The 25645-nt window shown below is 40.6% G+C and overlaps 1 protein-coding gene across 1 annotated transcript; it reads left to right on the top strand.

Annotated features, from left to right (window-relative positions):
* Positions 1 to 9209: 9209 nt before the first annotated feature.
* LOC145459205 (LIM/homeobox protein Lhx3-like) lies at positions 9210 to 25193 on the top strand. Its single transcript, XM_080337837.1, has 7 exons — positions 9210 to 9331; positions 9409 to 9920; positions 19480 to 19654; positions 19720 to 19922; positions 23465 to 23619; positions 23682 to 23907; positions 24686 to 25193. Exons 1-7 carry the CDS (start codon positions 9324 to 9326, stop codon positions 25081 to 25083), a joined length of 1677 nt encoding a protein of 558 aa, XP_080193963.1. The 5' UTR covers positions 9210 to 9323; the 3' UTR covers positions 25084 to 25193.
* The last annotated feature ends 452 nt before the right edge of the window (positions 25194 to 25645 follow it).

The following is a 25645-nucleotide window of genomic DNA, read 5'->3' as shown; positions in this document are numbered from 1 at the left end:
TTCATGTCGTCTTACTGTAGTCATCGAAATCGCGGCATATTGGTAATGTTATGAATAACAACTGGGATCGGTTATGGTCTCGCCATGTGCAAAAAATATTTCTGATTCACGAATGAATTTCGTCATTAAAATTCGTAGTTTCACATATTACTATGAAATATTGATTCTTTCTCAACCAAAGTGATCAGATCCATCGGTAGAGTTGATGAAGGGAGTGTTTTCGAAAATTTAGAGCAAATGGATGCATCTTTGGGTGGACCAATTGTTAATAGTTACTTTGGGTCGTGTCGTTATTTCGTGAGGAGCGCACGATTCCACATTGTTATTTATATATGGGGTACACTGTAACCTGAATACTCTGTTTTTTAATTGAAGAAATCATACGAAGCAGTTTGGCTTCATAACTGCTAAAACTTAAAAACTCGCGTAAACAGAATGCAATCTGAGATTAAATATTATACCTTGCAAACTCATTTTAACCGTCAAATTTCCAATAGCCTACAAATACAAACATATTGCTTTGTTTCGAGATGTTTTTTGGGGGGGTTTCGGAATAAATTCGCTTGCACCAAAATCCAGTTACCCGTGTGATATACATAGCCGCTATTCCATGATAAGTTCAAGATGAGCTGCTACATATAAAGGACTACGATGGACGCAGGGATAATCCCTGACTGGACGTTATATTGGTGCTATGTATGTTGCAATCAGACCCAAAGGTGTCGTCTTTCTGGAAATGAATGGATTTTCGGTACTCGTTCATTTCAAATCGACGGATTTTCGAGACACCGCAGTGTATTTCAAGAAATGCAGCCGCACAAAATTCGGTTGAAATAATCAACGTCTTCCTAATTTCCGCATAAATAGTATGATGTTAATTTCAAGAAAGGGTACTTTGTTGCTGTTTATCACTAGCCTACAGTTAATACTTACCGACGACAGAAGACGGTTGTGCAATGTACAGTAATAGAGGTAAATTTGAACTAAAACTTCGGGATCCGTGACGGCTCAAAGGGGTCCGCCAAGACAAAAAGGTTGAGAACCACTGCAGTAGATCATATGGTACAGGTTCAGGTAATATATTGAATTACAAAAAAAAGAAACGTGACTATAAATATAAAAAGACACAGGTTTGTTACGGAACATAGGATTGTATTGGCTGCTGCTGGTGTGTGATTGGCTGTTGCAACAGTCATGCTCATCAATAGCCTCAATAGCGATCGTGATCATATTAATAAAGTACGAAGTCGGCTCCCGTCAAAAATGGAAAAAATAAAATCGGGCCGGATATCCAGACACAACTAATACCGTGATATTACCGATATACAGAATTTGACTAGAACTAGCCATAGAAATAAAACAACAATTGTCTATTAAATATTTGTGGACTTTTCATTGATCAATGAGACCCATAAGAACGCTAGCTTGAAGCCGCGGATATCACTTGTCCAAAGCCTCTGCCTTAGAGTTCAGGCTATTCTAGAGCTGGTGTTGAGACGCTTGAGAATTGACAAAAGTCATGTGATGACGATCCGCCAGATTTTGATTGTTGTGATAAATAGCGCTTCCCCTTTGGGACTACGAAAATCGACTTTCTCATAAGGTGGCATTGAACGACCCCGACTCTTTAACACTGCCTAATTGATTTTATCGACTTATCACTTTGTACTTTCAAAAGTACCAAATGTCGCGTTGTGGATTTCGATACTCATAGGTTAGCAAGTAAACGCGAGAACGTGTGATTTTCTGGTATGCCAACAATGGTTTTACCAATCGATTCGACCTGATTACGCCTGTACTGTGCATGTGCAATGTGCATGTACTGTACATGTACGTACGTACAGTACATGTGCGCTACGGCCGTGCAAGGATCTGCCAGTAACTTCTAAGGGCATCGAAAACGTGATCAGCGGTTCCGTTAAGATTACCACAAATAATTTGATATTGAAAATATAGATTAACAAGCTTAGGGCGTACTTAACTTCACTGCAAACAATGTGTTTAAATGTCCCTATTGCTAAACAAATCTATTCACGTTTGGGGTTTTTGGCCACTACTCTCAACAGAACGTCAATAAATACGATTAACCATCAAATTAGAAATATAGAAATAATTTTGTTGTGGTGGTGGTATATAACGACATGTAAATTAAGATCGCGTGAACGGCATATGACAACACAATACACATTTAACGATGTAACATTCTGCTGTAAAATAATCGAATAGTATATTCATATTGCTCGTATTCGACATTTCATGCTGGTGACGTCATATTTTGTGTTACGATTGTTGATATACGCTGTTCTTTCGAATTCTCTACTAGTTGCTGACGATTACCCCTGACGAGTGTCAGCCGAAAATATTCGGGTTCATTTTAATATGAATATACTATTCAATTGTATATTGAAGTTCTGTACCTCAAAGAAGCTGTGTAAAATAATCGCAAAACAAAACTAATGAAATATTGCCAGTATATGTGGAGACGTTTTTTCGTAGCGGCAATGATCGCCTGTCGCAAATCAGGGTGCCAGTCAGTTAACTGTATTTTCTGATATGCAAAATTTTGCTTTCACATCTGTTCCAATGGTTAGAAATGAGTCAAATCACCAATTCACGGGGCTGGATTGGATTCTATATCCGTGAACCACCGCAAAAACGTAAAAAACGTGGCCTTTATTTGGCGGCGTTGCGGTATAATTCACGAAATTGTAATATACTTTTGCTATGTAATAATATACTTTGACAGAAGCGTTAATCCAGCCTTACTCATGATTTGAATCTGCTGTTAGCCACCCCTTATAAATCATGTTATAGCATAGGTCGTGGGTAGATGTGAATTTGTATTAGGGGCAACAAACCTTCAGCGAAGAAGTTTTACAATGGTTATCTGTGACGTACAATGAATTGTCTTTCCCTTTTGATGCACCCTCCTCAATCGCTAATGATAATATTGTCTTGTGTGTTTAGAGTTACGCTCAATTTCAAGGAAACAAAATAGGAATGGCCAATCATCTTGATTACTTTTGCCATGTAATCGTAATTGCAATTGACTAGTGCCAGATAGATTGCACACTGCATGATCCTTTCATGACTGCATCACTACTGAGGATTGCGTTACGGATGTTGCCTTAAGAAATCGCAACACGTCGTTTTATCGTAAACCTTAATCGCCTTGTATGGACAGTGGAAAATGTTGTATGGGGCACTTCCTTCTTCCAATTATAGATTTTTGGGTTTGAGACGTATACTATCAATACGTCACGGTATATCCGGGAGGTCTGATCAGCGTTAAAACCACAAACCCACACACGCAACGCATACGAAATTATGCATGTTGAATTTCTGGTAGTACATAGTAGGCTCGTACGATGCATAGCTGCTGAATAATAACCCAAATCGAAAAGGAACCTTAAACCTTGGTTTTCTCGGTCGTTATCTGTCTTAATACCGTGGTCTTGTTTAGCCAAGTTGTAGAGTACGGTATTCTACAAAATAGCTTCATTTAGGTTTCTCAAGCGCGCATTGATTGATAAGATCGTGATCTTGAATTAGTCGGATAAGTACTGTGTGCTCACAATCGGAATTTTCAAAGGGGTTTAAAGCGGTTTTATGCGATCGAACAGGGTTACTGAAAGCGTATTACGTACGGTTGACCACATACCGTGGTGACGCATATGTTGCAATTCGCAAACTGGAGTGTTTGTGCAATTTAGCATATGGAGAAGTAGATGGTGTGACAAAACTTGCTCCATAAACTGCCTCCTTATAGAGCGCAAGGATTACCTTTTTCACCTACTGTAATCAGAGATGACAAGAAATCAATCCCTGACACTGCGGCGCTGCGCGCAGTCGACTGCCGATATCTTACAAAACGTTTTGGTCAACGATAATGTATTGCATATACGGTATCTTCGAATTCACAGAGCGTTTATGTCGCCGCTATCTGCAAAGGAATGATTGAAATCATGCTGTAGAATACCTGTGCGAACTTTGCATCGAGGGCCGATTATTGAACAGAGCGGTTAACAGCAAGATTGCTTTTCGCTTTGCATAATTAATGGAGCCATTTTAGCTCGCGTAAAGTTTGTTCGGCACTAGGCCGAAAGAACAATCTAAGGGAAAATATGCGATAATTTAGATTCTGAATCGAACGATACGAAAATTAGCGATTGACTGTTTATTGACATGTCTGAGACAAATAGTTTATCGGGAACAGCAGAGAATACCAGGTACCAATGACAAATAGTCTACAATGTATAGACATCACGGGTATGCTTGAGATGAGCGTAAGGTTGGATGCTTAGTCGTGATAGAAGATGCTTGAACTTTCCAGTATTACAGACAGGCTAGCTTTTCCCCGACTTCTATGGAAAATCGAGTTTCAGTACGCCTGTTCATTGATAGGCTGCTGGGAATACTCATTCTCCTGAAATTCAGATGAGCAATAAATTGCAAACATAGTGGGCTTGTTTAGAAACATAAGCTTGGTAAAATATATAGGCTCGTGTCTGAAAAGGACCAGGTCAACTTATCCGCTTATGTATAGCTTCACGATAGGGGATAACGGTGTAAGTCTATATCTCGTAACCGATGTCCACTCCATGCAACATGGGACATGATATTTTTGTTAACTGCATGGTATGCTCCGCATACACTATCCAAGTTTAAAAGGGGTCGGAAATGTAGCGTGGATCGCGTGTATATTGGTTTCGGGCATTTTAATCGCTTGCGGGCCGGCCAGCTAATTGGTGCCAAAATGTTTCCTCCAAATCAATACACCAATGTTTTGCTGTTGGATGTTCCATTATCCAGTTTATCCGGAATATATTATATATAAATACTATATGGATCACTGGGGCTTGATTCTGATTCGTGCTAAGGTGTTGATCCTGCGTTTGTGGATTGCGGGAATATCGGAGATTAGTTGTACACTCATCATCATCATTGGTTTATTAGCAATTTTTATCAGTTCCACACACCACAAAAATGCGACACAATGAAAAGTAGGAAGGTATCGAAGCGACTTGGAGTAGTCTATGGAATCAGACACCCACCTTGGCCAAAGCGATGTAAAGAGGAGGCATGCACAATCAATGAAAAATAACGGAAAATGGAATAGAAAAAAACAAGCGACAAAACTGGGGTGGCATGTCATGGAAGACGAGATCGATAGGTCAGGTCCTTGTCCGGTAATCTTGAGGATGGACTAGTATTTATTTAGTAGTAATTGCTTGTATTTCAACTTGAGTGTGGACACTGGACATGCTCGTCGACTGTCGGATGGCCGGCGAGATGCTGTTCCATACATCAGGTCTGCATATTTGATGGAGCGATGATCTTTTCGGTCGATCATATGATATTTGGACGACGTGGACGCGCGTGTGTTGTAGTTGTACGCTTTTGATTACGAGGTAAAGAAGTCATTGAAATATCTGGGGCAATCACCGCAGACTCTGCGAGTCTGGTTCATTATTATCGAACCTTCTTTCGACTTTGGGTTGCGGCACAGAGTAATAATATGGGCAGTGGTGGCCCTACGAACGGGGGGGGGGGGGGGGCTGGGCGAGGCTTACCGGGGGCCCCTATAGGTATCTATCCGTAACTTCCAGACCCCCCTTCCGCATCGGCTATTTTATTATCTATCTTTCACCGCCGCAGAAGGTTTGCCGGGGCCTGGATTCGGCCATGTCTGTTTTGCATGTGTGCAAGGATAGACTACATCAAAACTAAGTAATTCTACCGCATGCAGAGACGTGGTGATTATCGGGATACGGCCTTTTCTAACAAATGCAGTGATTTGATGATGATTGACACATCTGTACGGAATCATATTCTTGCTTGGTACACGGATTTCCATGTTTATTCGTCATTCTCCTTGAAAAAAGTGCAAAATCCAAATAAGGGGGGGGGGCTTCGACCAGGGGGGCCCCGCGCGAACGCCCACCTCGCCCACCCCAAAAGCCACCACTGAATATGGGACCGCTGCACTGGACCACCATACTAAAGAAATAGGAGATGTGCACGCGAAGGGATTATTTTAATCGCAACGTACTGTGAGAGTGCATATTTGATGGATAAAATTGGACCAAGTGTCTTCGTAAGGCTGGAACTTTATTTTCCTCGGCAGTTATATAGCTGTGTGACCACAAATATTTGCAATATATTCTTTGGGCAATGTAAATTGCATACAAAGGTTTTTCCATGGCATTTCCGCCTACGCGAATAAGTAGCTTTAGATATTTTTTCTTGCAAACTTCGTGATATATTTTTCGGACTTTGTCGTCAATGGCACAGACATGTTCCTTGTGATAACTAAGTAGAAGACGCAACATCGACGTCGAACGGTTAATGTGGCATATAAGCATGGAGCTACGAACATGTTCGACATTGCTCTCTTGAGGGATTATTTATTATCATTAAATATCTTAGCTTTATGTCCTGAATAATACTAGCATTCTTACATTTACTCGGCCTACATCGCGAATAAAATCATCCGGCGGGCAGCATAATACGCCCCGTTTTTTAGCCGTATGTCTAACATGCCTGCTTCACAGCGTGAAATACTCTGATCCGATCCATGGAACAGATAAGCTTATCATTTCATGTTAATATGAACTCTGGTAGACACGTTGGATACCTGCTCTTATCACGTCATAGACGCCATACGCCAGAACGCAACGCAGTTGTATAGATATCTGCTCAAATGGCTATTTCGAAATGAAATCGCCAACTTCCGAATCTGAAAGTTGACTAAATGCAAGTTTTTGCGTCCAGATACATTGTAGGGGTTGTTAGTAATGTCTTTGTCTTACTTAGAATCTTTCGATGTTTACGATTTGAATAAGGCAATGCATGACCAAATTGACGGTATACTATACAACACGCTGCGTGGTAATGCGCCTCATTGAAAGTTCAATTATAAGGACGTTGTCAAGCCAAGCTCTGAACCTAATGTTGTACATGTTATATCTATCCATCTATCTATCTAATCATCAGCTTAGCATGAATTGTCAGAAAATTGATATATATTAGCGGACTGGACACATAGCGCTTATCTAAGTATTTTTCTCATGGTATAAAAGGATATAAACTATAAAGGGGATTCCAACATGGATTTATTTGTCCATACCATGGTTATCGTTTTCCCATAAATATATATAGTTAATGCGACTAGTGATTTTTCTTTACTGCACATATGTCCGCCCTATGTACCATTACATTCAGGTGAATGTGCCAGCGACACGTCCCGGCCTAATGTAAGATGCCTGTCATCCGTCTTCGCGCGTCTTATAGTTTTATTCTTACGGAATATCATCTACATATACGCACTCTTAAATCGATAGACCTTCGGACAGCAAAATCAAGTTATAAAACTGAATTTTCTATATTCGGTTACTTCATCCTCTTTGTGTTCATGTCGCATCCGAAACAAGTGTTAAGTGCATTATCTTGTCGACATATAGTCGTGTCGTTTTTTTCGTTAAGTTCCGTCACTTCGTCGCGTCATTACGATCGCATGTTTCCTACATAAAACAGTAACTTTGTGCAGGTTGATCACTCGAGTAAAGTACAGTTCGCGATGATCATGGAATTCTATTGCACCATAGTTATTTGCGACGCTCTGTGATGTCTTTTAGCAGGTCCCTTATCTATTTCACTTATGAGTGCATAATCTACTAGGGTTCACGGAATTCTTGGATGGGGCAATAAATTTCAGGAGGTTACAACCAACTTGTCGCTGCGAAAATAAAAGATCCTTGGGAATAGTGTCTACCTTTTGGCGCGTAGAGGCAAGAACAGACTCCCGAGTAAATTTGTATCGAATGAGCATCGTCGGTACTTTGTTAAATTTATATTCGTTTGCAGTTTTTCCGCTGGTTCGTGAATGTAGCATTCTTTGTTGGATTCTATACTCTGCACTATTGCTTTCAAAGATTTGTGGTATCTACAAATGTAAGTTTAGTTTGACCTTGTATCGATTTCTGAGCATGCAGCGGTCCGTTCACGTGGCAATGTTTTGAAAGGGGTCATTTACGAAAAAAGGTTAGGCACCACTGACTTACAGAAACCTCGCAGTAACCTTATAATTTGAATTGCTATACATTGCATATATAGCCTATGATATGCAATAAGCGCACATTCGATTGGAAAAACGAACATCCTAACTTGCAACTTCTGTAATTTGTTCTACTCATAAATGAGATATATTGGTTTATCCGTTTGAAATATTGTAAGGCAATAACGTGTTTATCATATCGTGATTACGGGATGTACTGTTGACGTTGGTTCTTCGTTATATCCATCGAAGTAACGCCAAAAACGTATTCCGGGGTGAATTTCAACACCTACAATTACGACCAAGCGTTATCGCTCAATGGCTGCTAAAGCTGAGCACTGAGCAGGTAGTTTCTTGTAATAATAGCCTGTAAGACGATGGGCGTATGGCATATATACAATATATCATAGATCTGGGTGTAGGTAGAATGACCAATGACATGGAACATTTGCCAACATGGACTGGACGTGCAATGAACTTATTTATTTGGAACTCTTATCGTCCTGTTTAGGGCTGGGCAAAATCGAGTACCTGAGTGATTCGATTCTGAGTCAGGTATTATGCTTCCAGTCGAGTCGAGTAATCGAGTACCACTCGTTATGACGTCATAACAGAATGTAATACGTCAAAGTTCAAATATGTACCTCTTATGCCACCACAAAGAATATAATTCCTGTTATCCGTCACATTAAAGATACTCAGGTATATTTTTCGACCATGCCGATTTCATTGCACTTTATGACAATGTTGTGGCATTATCATGACTTCGTTAATGTGCTATTTCTAGTAACGTTATTATTTTTTTTCTATGCTTTGTATGCTGCGATACGGAAAATCTAGGATTCAAGGCCATCACAGTTGAAAATCGTATCGTAAATTTAATTCTCGTCAATAAATTAACTCTCAGTTGCGAAGAGTGTATAATTTCAGTATTCGAAAAAATCGTATTCTACTACTCGACTCGAATCATCAAAATAAATACTTGATTCAGATTCGAGTACTCGAATCATTGTGCCCAGCCCTAGTCCTGTTACAATTAGAACGTACTCTAGAGAAGCGATTGTGATTCTTCTAGCTTCGGGCTACATTTTCGGAGTTTGTGACAATAACTTTCATTGATTTTACCAGGGCACCAACGGTTTTATCCGAATAACGAAAATAAATTTTACGCAGAATTATCGGTAGTTAATGTCTGTAGGCTTACGGAACAGCGGAGTATCGTATCTTCGAGTTTCTACACAAGGTGACATTTCTCCAGAGATTTGTCATGCCCAGGTGAATATGTGCAGTACGCTGTTCTATATTTAGCCTCAGTACTTGATCAAATTAATCGATAAATCGGATTGCAAAAGTGGGAACAAAATGGCGAAGGCCGGCACAGATTGCGGAGTCGATGAAACGCGCTCAATTTTTGAAACTGCGACCGAAGACCGCAGCGACATGCCGCTGGACTTTTCAAGAAATTTCGACGAGGATGTCTTTGACAGCGACGGCAGCGTAGACAACGGGTACCACGACGACGACGATGCCATGATAGAGATATTACGCGGAAATGGATACAATTCGAAAGATACATTTGTGCAGTCTACATCTACAGCAGTTTGTCACAGGATTAACAAGTTGGTAACGGTGAAAAGTGAACCGATTTGCGACTGGCAGAAGCACTGTTACAACGATATTGGCGTAGTTGATAACTACCCACAATGTGTATCATTGTTGTCGAAAGAAGATAACAAACATGAAGTCAAATCAGAGGTCGGGCTGAATTGTTCCGATGAACCAACCACCGAAACTGTACATCAGTTTTCCGGAGATTTGAAGAGTGACAACGGGTTGCTGTACTCATCCGCGAAAATCGGCATTGGTGAGTATCATTTTACTTTCGCGCAGACACGCGAACTCAAATCCGCTGCGGAGTCAGTGGCGTAGCAGCTACTTGGCGGTTCCGGCTCTGCACCAGGGGCGGCAGGCTGCAATGATGGGGGATTAGGCCGTACAATATGCCTTGAACTATTTCTAGCATGTTTCTAATCTCTTTGATTTGCATAACAAAGAGCTATATGATGGGTTTGCTGCATCTCACTGTTATCTGACACAATGGCTTGTAAGCAAGAAGTTCAACTACCCCTGCCAAACAAGACCGTGTCCGAACAATATGTAAATAGATCGCTTCAATTCTGCCGTTTAATTTTGAAATAGTCTCCCATTTCACGAACGACCAGGCGAGACAGCCGAAAATTGCATTTTCCCTGGTTCACCTCTTCCTGACTATTGATTTTGTTAAAGTCGCCAAGAGTGAGTTTCTGTGTAACCCCTTTGGTCAATTTTGCTTACATATGGGGTTTGGGGTGTTATTAGATTTGTTTTAGGTGGAGGGGTTATCGCTATGCGGTTTGGCATTTGGCGGAAAATTATTCCCGCATTGTGTAATTTTCTTGTTGTGTGCCGGGATAAATATAATTTTGGACGGTTTCGTCAGGCCGATAAATGGCGAAGTAACAAATTTGGAAGCTCTAGGAAGGACGTAGTTTATTTTTGTCCTTGATGTTTTTGCGGCATATACACCGACTCATGATACACATACACACGATCTGCGCATATGCAAACCATGAGTGCATATGCCGCTGGACAAGGAAGTGCAGATATAGCCTTTACGACTTTCTAAGTCATGCACCACCCCTCCATGCTATCCCAGTAATGCATGAGCGCCAAGCAGGGAAGCCATGGATACCAGTGTTACTAATCAGGTCTTTGGTCTGACCCGGCCGGGAATCGAACCCACGACCTACCGATCAAGAAGCCGGACGCTTAACCATTACGCTATCTTGTCGGTACTACAGGAACTAAGTTATGCAGCGGAACCTTTTGAGTATCTCATTCCTTAATAATTCAACAAAAATTATAAATACAACTTTTAGTGCAACCTTTGTTAAAATTAGATGCAACTTTCTCGCGATTTTAGTGCAACAAAACTTGCCCTATTAATAAGTTGTATGCACCAACGCCTTCACACACCAACCATCTCAAGCCAATTTTCTCTCATCAACTTGAAATAAGCAGCATCTATATTTTATATGATAGGAATATGTCCAAACTACGGCCATAGTGTAATTTTCTATTTCTTTAAACTACCGACGTTGTGTACTTTTCATAAGTTTCGCTTTGTACCTCTTCTTCAAGTAGTTTTATCGTGGCAATATTTCTACCTGTACTTCGGATGTCATCGTATTTGTACCACTCCTGATGTTTTTATGTCATGTACATTAAATGCCCGGTATTTTCCGCAGATTACTATACATTTCGCCCTCACCAAAAATCTTTGGAAATCCCTTATGTTTGATATAATCGTGAAAGCATCCTTAGCGCCAGTCCTACTTGATCAATTCTAACCGATCCTGGTTTTAAATATTAGATAAGTTTTAGACCAGCAATTTTACTCGCATTCGTCTCTATTTGGAAGTCAAGCTGAATTTTTCCTCCAATTTATATTGTGCTGTGTTTGTGAACTTTTATAGAGCAAATATTCAATATAGATCTCTGCAGGCAAATTTTCTTAAAAATCCGGCGACAGACACCTTACAGACGTGTCTTTGTGAAATTTATTCCATAGTTATTACAAGCGGAGTAAAAAGATTCCAGCGACGGAAAATAGACCGTTTAGGGCTCTTTATAAAATGAAACTGTCGTCTGTACAATCTATAGCCATAGCGATAATGATAATAAGATCATAAAACCATGATAATAGTGTTTTAAATATCGAGAAACATTAATAACAATGAAGGCGTTTAAGACGTGAACATAAAATAATATTCTCAATTCAAACTATTTCGTCAATGGCGTTGAACGAAGCTTCTGTCAACAGGGAATATAATTTTAGTTGTAGCAATTTGGTTCACACTGAATTCTGTTGGCAATCCAGTATATTATAACGAGCTATCATTTCTGCAATCAATATTCACAACAGCGGTATTGTGATATGTTCTATAGCAGGATAAATACCAGGGTTCGTCAGACATGTTCCATACTCAAGCTGCATATACCATAAAACTTAAAGTTATGATAGAACCGCAACACACAAAAATTGGAAACAAGAATGACTTTACTCACAGTAAATCGTGGATTATTAAATAATGATTTAATTATTATTGTTGTGCGGTGACACTATGAGGTTCCACCAGGGCTGCAATATGTTTGAAATTAGGCTGATATGCCGTTAAAGCATTACAGAACAGTTCCTTCATGTTAGTTTGTCAAAACGGAACGATGCTTTCACTATTGCAGCAAACAAGTACGTTCATGTTGCCAAATTTATTCCACTGGAAGCTTTTCGACTGGTTTTCACTTCACACTGACTTCACCGCGTGATATGATAACTCACAACAGCATGTTGTGTTTCAATAGAAATCAGGCGTATACCTTATTCAGGATTGGGTATTTATTTAGCTAAACAGTTATTGCTGGTATTAGCGTATTACAAATCATTTTCGTGATAACAGTTGGATTAGCGAGAGGCTCCACGATAGTAGTAAATACGATCATTACAGTCTCCCATTTGCAAGCCTCAGTAACGCAAATTTTTACCTCTTTCGAGGGTTATTAAAGTATGGGTCGCAAAAGGGTATAATATTGAGTAGACACGGCACCAGGGCGATCTGTTATTGTGCGTGTAACATTTGTTGACCGAGAAGGGTTTGAGTGTACTATACTTGAAATCAAAACGAGGAGAAAGAGTCTTTTAAATGAGACACCTGATGGCCTAAATTATAGTAACTTATTTGTTACATATCTGAACAAAATATTAAGTATCTTCGTCTTGTTTTGATATAAAAATTTTCGATTTGCGTACGAATGAAATTTATTTTGCAAAAATAGTGCGAATGGCATACTCAAAAAGGTTGAAAAACACTGGCACTTGGCATAGATCAGTGGTTCTTAAAGTATGGGTCGCGACCCAAACATGGGTCGCGGAGGGTCAGAAAATTGGTCGCGACATAGTGATTCAAATCTGTCAAAATTCAATTTTCTTAGTGGATTATTGCTTCATCATACGCATTTCATTTAGCTTCTTAGTGGATTATTCCATCATCATCATCATCATCATCATCATTGGTTTATTAGCAATTTTATCAGTTCAATACACCACAAAAATGCGATACAATGAAAAGACAGGAAGGTCGAAGCGACAAGGAGTAGTCTATGGAATCTGACACCCACCTTGGCCTAGGGCCTAGGCGATGTAAAGAGGAGGCATGCACACTGAATGAAAGTAAAGAAGATAGTATAGAAAAAGAAAGCGACAATAAAGAGGGCGGCATGTCATGGGAAGCGAGATCGATAGGTCAGTCGTGGTCCGGTAATCTTGAGGATGGACTGTATTCATTTAATAGTAATTGCTTGTATTTCGACTTGAATGTGGACATGCTCGTCGACTGTCGGATGGCCGGCGGGATACTGTTCCACACATCAGGTCCGGCATATTTGATAGAGCGATGATCTTTTCGGTCGATCATATGATATTTGGACGACGTGGACGCGCGTGTGTTGTACTTGTGCGCTTTTGATTCCGAGGTAAAGAAGTCATTGAAATATTCGGGGCAACGACCGCAGTGGAACTGATACATAAACTTGTCGATTTCTAGTTTCCGCATATCTTCTATGTTTAGGACGCCGAATCTCTTCAGCAGCGACTTTTTGGAATGTTGGATGGGCAGCCAGGCCCCTTTGGGGCCCTAGCTATGATTCGGAGTATACTTTATGTTGTAGTTTTTGCAGTGGCTTGAGTGCAGTTTTACTGGCAGCCCCCCAACAGAGGATGCCATAGTGTAACTTCGATTGGATTAAGGATATAAAGAGTATCAGAAGAACCCATGCTGGCATGAAGCGCTTAAGGCTGTAGAACACCATAAGTGGTTTTCTAAGAGTTTCAATGGCAGCGCAGCTACACTAGGCGTAACTACTTAGCCCAGTAGCTGCTAAAAAGACTATAGGTTAAGATTTGTTGATTACGAATGTCCGGAGTTCGATCGCTACATCCCAGACAGAAATGAGGCATCTCAGTGGTGGGTCACAAATCCGTTCTTGGCAAGGGTTGACAATTTACCAGAGGATGTTGCAGGACTGCAGGAAGAGTTTATCGACCTGCATCATGACCAATTCCATCGACAACTTTTTTCCTCTGCATCACTTGGAGAGTTCTGGACTTCGGTTAAACAGGAAAAGCCAATAATCGGTAACGAAGCAATGGCTTTTCTGCTCCCATTTGCGACCACTTATCTGTGTGAGCAAGGATTTTCCGCACTGACGGTTGTTAAAACCAAGGCTCGCAATCGATCATGGAGACGATTTGCGCATTGCGCTCAGTAAGATAGAGTCCTGCATTGAAAATATTATGAAAGAGAAATTACTGCTTGTCTGTGTCTTATCTGAAAAATTAGCAGAGTGTTAACACAAAAAATACATTTTGTTATGTTTGAGGTTTGGGTCGGGAGGTGATCATGAAACTCAGATTTGGGTCGCGCTCAAAAAAGTTTAAGAACCACTGGCATAGATGATATTGAATGCCTCGCATTCATAATAGTTATCCTCACTATACACAGTTTATGCCCCCATTTTACAAACAGAATCACTGACAGCCGAATTACGAATAACGTGGTAGCTTACTGTTCTTCGAAGTTACAACGAAATGCCCGTCTTCGCCGCCGATTCATTTAACTCGGTCGAGTCATGTGCAATGACTAAGTCGAGTCAATACACAAATTGTGTCAAGTCGAGTCGAGTCATTTTCCATATTTTACAAATTGACTGAGTCATGACTCGAGTTATTACAACTCTGCCAATAGGTTGCAATTGAAACAACTGCCGTTAAAAAATTGTGTTGTTAAGTTGTATAATTATGCCATAATTGTGTAAATACTTTCCAAAAAACATCTTGTATGAGCCTAGCCTACGGACGTCTACAGTCCAATATAGCCGACTTATACGATATGGGAAGATTGGAACCCTCAAAATAGTCGGTTCAACAGCTATAGTACCTATATATATTTCATCAAAGGAGCCATTGTTACGCTATGTTTTCAAATGTGAATGTCAATCCACTATGCCCTCACAATTGAATATTAGTGACGTCATTGCTTAAAAAACAACAATAAAACATGTTTTAAACAAGGGCCTCGTTTTAAACATGTTTGTTTTGAATTGATTTTTGTTTTAAATGCAACCCTCTGCAAAGCCAAGTAACCGAAACCAGTTGAATTGACATTGCTAATTTTGATATATATCCTCATGTCATTTATGCAATGGTACTGCAATAATGAGCGTAAAATCATAGGACACTATATGGTAAAAAAAACTCTGACGGCTGGCGTTACGCACAACATCGTCGTCTTCGAAACTTGATTAGAATGGCATATAGCGCAATTTAGAAATTTGGCTGAGCAGAATTGCTTTGCAAGATCGCAGAAATTTAAGTACTCTGGAATACAACGGGCTAAAGTGAGTTTTCATGGTCCTAAGTTCGTATGATTGAATTATTCATCGAGCATTACTGTCACTTTTTGCGGATATTCTTATCTTCGGGTCGGAGGCAAAACGCAACACGTAGATATGTAAATGATATTTAAGTATATGTTTGGCGTGCGTAGAACAATTGTGCCCTGCACTTACGTTCGATGTGGTCGCAATAACTTTGCGTGGATTTTCGTCGATCCCGAATATTTTACGCTCAGTGGTAATCGGGTTTGCCGCTACATGTTCGATTTACAATATGGCGTGTTGTAATAGGTAGCCGTATTACGCATCTTACTGCTAAACAGTTGTTTTATAGGTGCGGACTTCACATTGAATGATTGGCGGGAAGAGGGGAATTTAGTGTTTTATGCCAATTCTCGACTCGAATGTACTCTATGATGGATAAACTTTGCACAAGTAATAAAATATTCATTCGCACTCGCAAAACAAAGCCGTTTAAATCGACAAATTGCCCCCTTGCTCACTCCTAATTCAGCGAAGTCTGCGGAAAGCTGTTTAAAACGTAGGCTTTTTGCATACCTTAGCAATAGCGAACGGCTTCGTCGCTTCAACAGCTTCCGAACCTTCCATTTCTTGTCCTGTCAGCCTTGCGAAATTTAAGGAATAGTCAACGTGGCCATTTAGTTTTTTGTCGATGATAAGACAGCAATTCGTTCCTGCCGTTGTGATATTAACATCCAGAATACATACACGCCTGCTCATTGGTCATAATGCACAAATGTTCAGTTGCTTTGCTGCAGTTGCGGCATCCTGAAGAACAACTAAACCAAATTCGAAACATGGCCCGACGGTGCAACACAGACACGTAACAATGAGTTTGTTATAAAGAAAAACACATTCGGTCCCAGTGTCAAAAACGTGCGTGAAAGCGTGTGAACCCGTATAATTGTAGGAATAATCTCCTGTGATATGGTTAGATTTATGATATCGCCGATTGAAATACCTTGGCCAAGTCATCGTTGTTCTTAAGGCCATATATAATAATAATTATGAAGGATTGAAAATAGAGTTGCATATAGCCTCGAAATACACTCACGAAAAATAGATAGAGATATTATAAGCATTAATTCCCGTTCTAGCTCTACCTACTATCAAGTTGGTAATGTATACCTGACCAGAGCATAACCACAGGGCGTCAACTTCAATTTCTCCGCGTGCCAAATCCGCTTATTCTCCCTCTATCTGGCCAGACATCTTACCGGTGCGTCGTAAGGTAAAACAAATATGGTAATAAAATGCAGGATTAAATGCGACTATAGTATTATTTTCGATACGTTGCCTTAGGGATGGTCAACCATTTTGGCTGAAGGGCCTCCTGCGGTTTTTCGAACCATTGCGCGGGTCACATGAGTGCTTTTGACCTTTTTATCTTGTCGTCCGATATAAGCGAGCCGGAGTAGGTGACAATGAACGCTAGATATATTTGACTACGCACCAAACTTGCTGACATTTATGTCATGAAAAACTAGTGTGCAAATGTTCTAACGGCGCAAGGCGCAAAAATATTTTTAAGTTGACGAATGAATTCGGTCAACAATATTGGGTGTTTGAGTCTAAAGATATCGCATAAATTGCTTGTCGCGTTTTACCGCGGAGCTCAGATTGCAAGGACCGGAGTATTCGGCGCCTGCATATAACATAACAAGTTTCGGCCATGCAACAGACGGCGATCATTTTGAGCGCAAGGTTTCATAGCCGACAATCATTCCGGTAGCTCACTCAATCGCGGAGTCGCATTAATAGCGAGACGATTCGAGCGCCATTTCTCTCCATGTCACGGGATGGGAGACATTACAGCTGAATTCTGGACTCAGTTCCGAATACGATGTATATGAAACATTATTGAGTACGCGCGGATCTCGACAACTTTCAGAATTAAGTCGTATACACCTTATTCTAATTCAGTACAGTTAAAAATTCCCAGCAATTCAAAACGTGGCGATCAGGAAGTGAAAGTGCTTAAATCAAGCACCCACCTTGGTCTCACAATATCAGACGCAATTCAAAATAAACTGCTCGGAGTTTTAGGGTTGACAACAGACATAATCGAGGAGGTTTTGATATCCGACGAACGACAGTTCCACACTTCGTCTAAAACAATATCTCTTCATCTATTTAGTTTCAAACCATCAACGCTCTCGCAGCCACCAGTTTGACTATTCCCTCGACAGAAGCATTGTCATCGCTAAATTCTGATGTCAAAATTATGCGAACTTTAAATCTAAAGATTCGGAAGTCTTGACTTGACTCCCTCTGGCAATCAGATCATGCATTTTTGAATTAATTTTTGAAAACATACATCGGTGAGCCGTTGCTGAATCCATTATATCATTTGCTTCCTTTGATGATACCGCACTTATCGCGTCGTTCAAGGTTATCTTTCAAATGGGGAATATCACATACTGATTATGCAACAGCATAGTGATCGACTATATTGGCGAGTGGACTGTTTTCGAGAAAGCTACTTACAGAGCTGACAAGTCTTGAATGATGTTGGCATCGTATGAAGTTGAATGAATTTGCATTATATGTGGTTCAATGTTATATATTTCAACAAAACTATAGTTACGATGCCAGTGACAATAGACTTATGTATTTCTCGTATCGACCAATTCTAGCAAAACACACGAAATATGATATTGGAGTTTGCGCTTCGTGAGGTCTAGCCGGTGGCATCTCTGTTTCCGCCCGTAGTCCCGTGACAGAATATGCTCTCACTCAGCGTGATATCCGCTATGCAAGTTACTATATAACTTTCACAGAGACGGTATTTGTACATATTGGTAGACCGGACATACGTCTCGGATCATTAGCACGAATTAGCGCTCCACTAAGGCTTGCAGCGCAGCCTACTATGCGCCCGCGTGGATCATTTCGGCGTTTGGTATGATAACGAGATATGTTCCCATGGTCTTGATATCGGAAACGGAGTCTCGCTATCACTGTCAACACTCTCACGTTATGCATCAGGAAAAGCAAGGGTTCTGCCGCGATATACCTTATATCCCGACTTCGCAATATCGGCACCGTTGAACGCGACTGAACTGATAGGGAATATTTGCACTAAGAGATGCACTTCCTCTAGTCGGCGTTAAGCCTATAATTCCGACAATGGTCATTACGAACTGTTCGGCGAGAGTGTTTTTGAAATGCAAGACCAAAGGAAGAATTGGCTGTGCACGTCGGCCCGAGATAAATGCACGGCACCAGCCCCGACATCTTTACACAAGTCAAACAAGGAAGCCTTTCATCCAAGTGACATTGTATGGGATTTAAACTATCCTAATGTTTGCTTTAGCGCCACGAAAATCGACATTAATGATGTAATGACGACTAATTTCGTATAAAATGGGATTGAAAGCTTTCCTAGAGTCATTTGTCAAGTTGCTCCAAGTTACTGACCAGTTCATTCGAATATTTAGTAGCGTTGACGTGAAGACGCTCAGCGGACGAAATGAGTTTACCGCGGGGAAATTTAGAATGTAATATCGATAGTGAAGCAGGACAGGGGTGCTACGAGGTAATGGTGTTGAGCGATAAAACGCAAAATCGAATTGATAAGGGTCGAAGAGCTGGGCTCCAGTTTGAACAGAAGTTAAACGATGCTTGCAATGATGAAGATGCGGTCCGGAGAAATGATATCGGCGAGAAATTACCCATTACGGATGACAACTCAAATATGCAGGACGGCTCGGTCGGAATATTTGAAAGCGAAGAAGATATTGATATTATGAAAATACTTAGTAAGATCTCAAAACTTCCCCATCTGTATGCATCCCTCTTTTAATCAATCGACGCGATCAATAAACTGTTTATCTTAATGATCCCAAATGTTTAGATGGTTTGACTGCGTCGTAGTTCGTACATCTGCGCCGTATCAATGCATTGTTTTACAGGGGAAATTCCAAGATGCACGGGATGCAAACAACCTATATTCGACCAGTACATTCTTAAAGTTCTGGACAACCCTTGGCATACCCGCTGTCTAAAATGCGCGGAGTGCGCCGTACCTTTGTCGAAATCGTGTTACAGCCGGGAAAATATGGTGTATTGCAAGGAGGACTTTTTCAAGTGCGTGATGCTGTTGCATAGTTTTAGTAATAATTTCAAGCATCACCGATTATTATTCTGTGCAGACATTACGGTACAAAGTGTGCAGCATGCGGTAAAGGAATAGCGCCTTCCGTGATCGTAAGAAAAGCGCAAGAACACGTCTACCACCTTGAGTGTTTCAAATGCTGGATGTGCCAAGAGAAATTAGAAACGGGACACCAGTTTTACCTGCTCGACGACCAAAGATTAGTCTGCAAGAAGGACTACGAGCACTCCAAGGCCAAAGGTGAGGCTGCATTTGATGCATTCATTGAAAACCGAAGTTTTTGAGTTACTTTCCATCCGTACAAGCAAGGGCGAATCACGAATGTAAATATTGTGTAAGAACAAAGAAATCACCTATGTACAATGGTATCGCAATATATGTTATGATTAGTACTGGACACAGCGATTGATATGAATCGAATAGGCCTATATTGATAAAATGCGTACTAAAATCTAATTGTAGCGGGACTTTACTAAACATTTTCTTATTATATTTCACCATGACAATGGTAAGTTATACTCGTACTATATATGATATTTATTTCTTATTTTTGTTGCTACCGCGTTAGCCTGACCTCAAGGCCCACGCATTTTAAAAGGTTTCACTTGCTAAACATCACCGAAATTAAAAACAGAAATGACATAATTCGGTTCACGGCGAGCGTGATTTTGAATCGGAGACCCCTGCAAGTTTATTACTTTTAGTGCTGTGCTTGGAAAAACCGATTCGCGCGTGTGTTAGGTAGATTAGTCCTCGATATGTGTAGAAATATTTGTATTATCAATATATTGTGGAAAGGTATTTAGAGGTAGCATGGTTATGATGTTTGTTTATTTTGTTTTATTGACACATCATTGGCGCTTATCGCTATTGTAGTCATTTGCGCCCAGCACATGAATTTCATTAACGTCAGGTGTCTTTTTGCTTTTTTGTTCCTTCATCGTGATCTGTAGCTGCCATCTTTCAAGAGTTCGGCTCTCTCTTCCACTGGGCTTTTGAAGGCGCTGTATATACAGCGGGATCGGCGATGAGGAGCCCAGATAAACCTCCGACACATAGAAACATGGCAGAGCCGAGACTCGAACCAGCAACCATTGGTGTCGTGACTGCAGTGTTTTACCAAATGCGCCACCCGCTTCCCCCTCATGGTTATGATGCTGTCATAAATTGTGTATCCTGAGGTAAAGCTAAGGTTACCATGCGTCCTCCTTTAGGAGGATTTGTCCTCCTTTTTCAGCTTTTTGAAAATGTCCTCCGAGAACGCCTAAATGTCCTTCTTTGGGTAATTCGTCCTCCTTTACGGCTTTTAGAGCTAAGATAGTGGATAGTTTCGAGTGAAAATGGGCATAAATGACGCTAAATAGGAAATTGGGGGTTCGAAAGAAAGTGACCTTTTCTTTTAGTCAACCAACCACAAAGTCGGGTAAAATGTGCCATTTTTTCCGAATTTTACTCCACAAATTTTAAGTCCGAAAATTTTGAAAAAGTGTCCTCCTTTCTCGTATCCAAAATATGGTAACCCGAGGTAAAGCAAAAGTAGAATCAGCACATCTATGAACAGATTCTTACCCACAGATTCAAATTTCCATCTTGTTGCTAGAATCGGCACAAGCGACTTTCATCGCTAATTTTGACAAATTGGTTGGTTATTGAGGACGACCAGCTTATACGATCTTGACACAATTTCTGACGCTTATATTTAGTTTGTTTTAAATAGACATTATATTATCTCCTTATTTCCTTGGTTACTATATACTTAAACAAAGATATTGCGTCTTGGCTAATAATATCTATCATATGTCCGGTCCGCGAATGGATTCGGATGTTGAATGCGGCCCGCGAGCTAAAAACTTTGCCCACCCCTGACCTATGCCCTTCGTGCTGAGAGTTATATTTTCAACAAAACATTTGGTTTCATGGTAGTCTTGCATTCTCAGCTGCTCGTAACTGGCCACTATGGGCAGTGGGCATCCAAAACATCTCGCACATAGCTGCGCATGTTGGTTGAAACGACATCTTTGCGAATTAGTGTTTTACCCGCGGTATTTTCACAAGGCTATGTTACCCACGATCGGTGAATAAAAAATTATTTTTGGCGACATTTACCTGGTATTATTTTCCCTTGTCCTGGTCAATATTACTGGTATGGCGTCATATTATTTTGTTCTCGAAGCAGTAGATTCTATACTCAAAGGTTAATACTCGGCTCTCGGAATCGAATCCGCCAGCTACTCGATTTTCCCAACCCAGTTATGATGTGATTATATATTATATCTTGCGCGCATTTACACCCTAAATTCGACGTCATTCTGTTTGATAAAAGTATTTCTGTTCATCAGAACTTACATACTGCCATACATATCAATTCGCAAAGTCGGTCATTTTGTCGTTTTTGATGACTTTCTGATCCGTAGTGTATGGGGATATCCGTGGACGAGCTTGACAGCAATGCGGTGTCTTAGCATGGGATAACTGTCGTCGATATCAAGCGATCTGACGTGATATTGTTGATCAATGAATTCAGAACGACAGTGAAAGCGCTTTGATGTGACAGATGTTTATCAAAATGCATAGTCTATTGTTTGCAGCGAGGGGTAATAGTGGACATGTTTGAAACATGATTATCTGAATTTCATACTATGTTCAGAGCATTATCCGGCTGTAATCGCATTTATATCTACATTGTGCAAGCATGGCCTACCTATATTAGGCCATGGTGCAAAGCCTACCGATCTGCCGGCTATGTAAATTGCGTTACATCAAATGTAGGCTAGGCCGCTATAGGGTAAACCTAATGCGCTGTGCGAGCTCTGGTTTACATTAATCCCATTTAAGAAGGCCTCTAACGTATACGGTTGGTCAATGAACCTGCTCCATAGAGTTTTATTTCGAACATCGTGGCGTAACTTCTATAGAGTTATGTCGGCCTGCGTGCATTTTGGATATATAGTAAATATCGTCGAAGTCGAATCTTGTTACATCCATGGCTGCATCGATTATTTGAAGGATTCACTGTTCCAAATACTTCAAACGACGCGTGCGACTGTGGGTGTGTGTTTGGGGGTTATGATTACGGCTGCTATTGACAGACTTAATTTCGCTGGGGTTGTGGTAATCCTGATATTGATCGATTGTGTTTATCACCAATCAACGGAGGTCCCGAAGTCTGTGTTCAAACCCAATCATCCCCTCATTTATTCTGGTAAAAAACGTTCGACCTGGCTATCGTATCAATGTGTATGAGTGCCTCTATGCATGTGTACTGCGGTGTATATAGTAGGACTGTTCAAAAAGAACTTTTTTTCGGATTTTCACGGCTACTAGCTAAAGATGTTAGATCGGATTGAAAAAATGTTGCACAACAAATTTGACTCAAATCCGTAAAAAATGAATTTTTTCCAAAATTTTTCCACCTCATGAAATTATCAATTAGTCCAATAAAACGATATACAGCAAATTTGGCTAATTCCAACTGGTAGAAGCGAAGTTATTAGAGTTGAAAATCTTGGATTTGAAAATTAGTATATTTACCGTAGGTAATTCTATAATGAAAAACTCGAATAACTGGACTTCTACGAGCTGAAATTGAGCGAAATTTGGCGTGCAACGTTTTTTTAGCCAACTCAACAATTTTAGCTACTGGCCGCAAAAATCTGAACATTCTTTTTCTTGAATACTGATCCTGCTTTAAAATCAAACCTAGTTTGCAACAGCCCGAATACAAGAAACTGCAATCCTAGCCAGTGCTAAGCTGCTAACTTTATAACGGTTGTTATTACAAGATGCCGAAAATGAAAACGGGAAGAGATCGCGGACCAGCATCACTTCCAACCAACTGGAAGTGTTGAAGGACGCATACTTGATAAGTTCGAAGCCGCCGCGCACCATTCGAGAGAAATTGGCGGCACAGACCGGCCTTGATATGAGAGTAGTCCAGGTAAAGCGACGACCATTTTAACGAAGACACCCCCGACTGTAAACCAGCTTGATGTTTCAAAGGTTTGGTTTCAAAATAGACGGGCGAAGGAAAAGCGAAACAACAAGGACAGGGGCCACCACTGGAACGGGTATTATTCGCAACGACTTATTCACGACTTGACGGCGCACGCACCGATGCACAGTGAGAAGAAAATGAATCACAACGCGATGACGATGCATCCTAATGAAATGAACGAGAATTTAGATGTTCTACCACCTCTCACGGAGTATAATATCGACCAACTGGGTATGATGACTCCTTTCATTTAGAAGTTTGAAATCGCGTAAAATAGCCTCTGCCTATGCCTCTGCCTTATATTGCGGTGGAGTTTAGTAGTGACGATAAGCGCCTACCGAACAGGCCCACCGGGTTCGATTCCGCGTCTGAGGTTATTCCGGGCTCCTCTTCCCCCGTGTCGCTGTTCTTACAGCAAGAAAGAGCCACGAAATAGAGACTGTGACATCGGGCACTAGGCCGAGGTGGATGCCAGTTTAAGAGACCGCAACTGGTCGTTCGACATCCTCCTATCTGTTCATTACATCGCATTTTGTCTTATCGCATTGCAAATTGCGCGTGTCTTGTTCAGATGAAAATATAATCTGACGATTATTATTGAAGTATCTTCGCCTTCTGCTATAGGCCTACTAGTCTGCTAATTCTAATTTTGTAAGTTTTGTTCGTGACTTTTTATTTTCGATGTTTATCTAGTATTGGGTATCTGCATAGATGTGTTTTTGTATGTGATAGATTTACACATTTTCTTGTTGATTCCGCAAAATGTCCTCCAGACCCTGCATTACATCTGTAGTATACCATTAGCCATTCTTCATGGCCTAACTTAGAACTATATCGCGATTATATATCATACGGGTGTACCGGTGACCGGTGTGTAAGTCTATAGTCTCGTGTACCACGGGTGTATATCCACACCCGTATATCACGGGTGGCACACGGGCGTGGCTACATATAATAAGTGTATACTATACATATGTGACTAAATAAGATATGTGTGTTCTCTTCACAGATTCTGAATTTTGCAATCAACACTTCATGACTCAAAGCGATATCGGAGATGATGAACTGGAATCGCTAACTGACGACAGTATGCTTTATATGGACGTCGAGCAGGCGGAGCAGCAGCGCCAAGACTTCCTCATGACAGCGAAAAGCGCCAGAGCCAACAATGTCGGGCACCAGTCCACTAATATCGGTCAAGCCATGACATTTCAAAGCAGCCAGCAAGCCCAAGCAGCTATGCCAATGTTGCCGGGGGTGACGCAGTCTATTTCAACGCCACTAGGAAACAGACTAGTGAATGAAAACGATATTGTATCAAATTCCAGCGGCAGATCCACGAATAGTGAGTTTTCGACAAGTCCAGCATCGTGGATTGCTGACATCGAACACGTTACGCAATTTTAATATTCGAATATAATCCATATATTACTGAGCTATTAATGAAATTATGTCCGTGATTTCATTTACATTTTAATAATGTATTTACAACGCAAATATATTAAAAGCTGAAGCTTTACGAGCTTACACACAAGAGAGGCAATGGTCAGGTTCGAGTAGGCCTACCTACAAGTTACAACTACATTGAAATTTGCACACAACATACACAAATACAACATAAAATGCAGGTAAATCGTGAGCGCAGTTAATGGCCGATTTCACAAAAATTCCAATTTCCAAAAATCGATTTAGTTACCGTGAGTGGTGTTTGTGACATTTTCACTAACAAAAGTATATTCAAACTTACGGCCTACTTTGTACTTTTCAAAATAAAATTACTCATATTATCTTGATGAGTTTGAGTATAATTGCGAAAGAGGTGCTTCATAGATCGTGCAGGCGGCATATTGTACCGTCTTTCTCGGTGGCGTGCGTACCGTGACTGATTCTCTATTTGAATCAGTATCGCAAAAGATTAGCTGATTCAGTTGACGAGATGCTTTTGGCTAAAGGCGATTTGACGGTTATT

Source organism: Botryllus schlosseri, chromosome 16 (genome assembly GCF_051294905.1).
Source record: "Botryllus schlosseri isolate E-star chromosome 16, Bs_hap1, whole genome shotgun sequence".
Taxonomy (NCBI): domain Eukaryota; kingdom Metazoa; phylum Chordata; class Ascidiacea; order Stolidobranchia; family Styelidae; genus Botryllus; species Botryllus schlosseri.
This window is presented reverse-complemented; position numbering and strand designations above follow the sequence as displayed.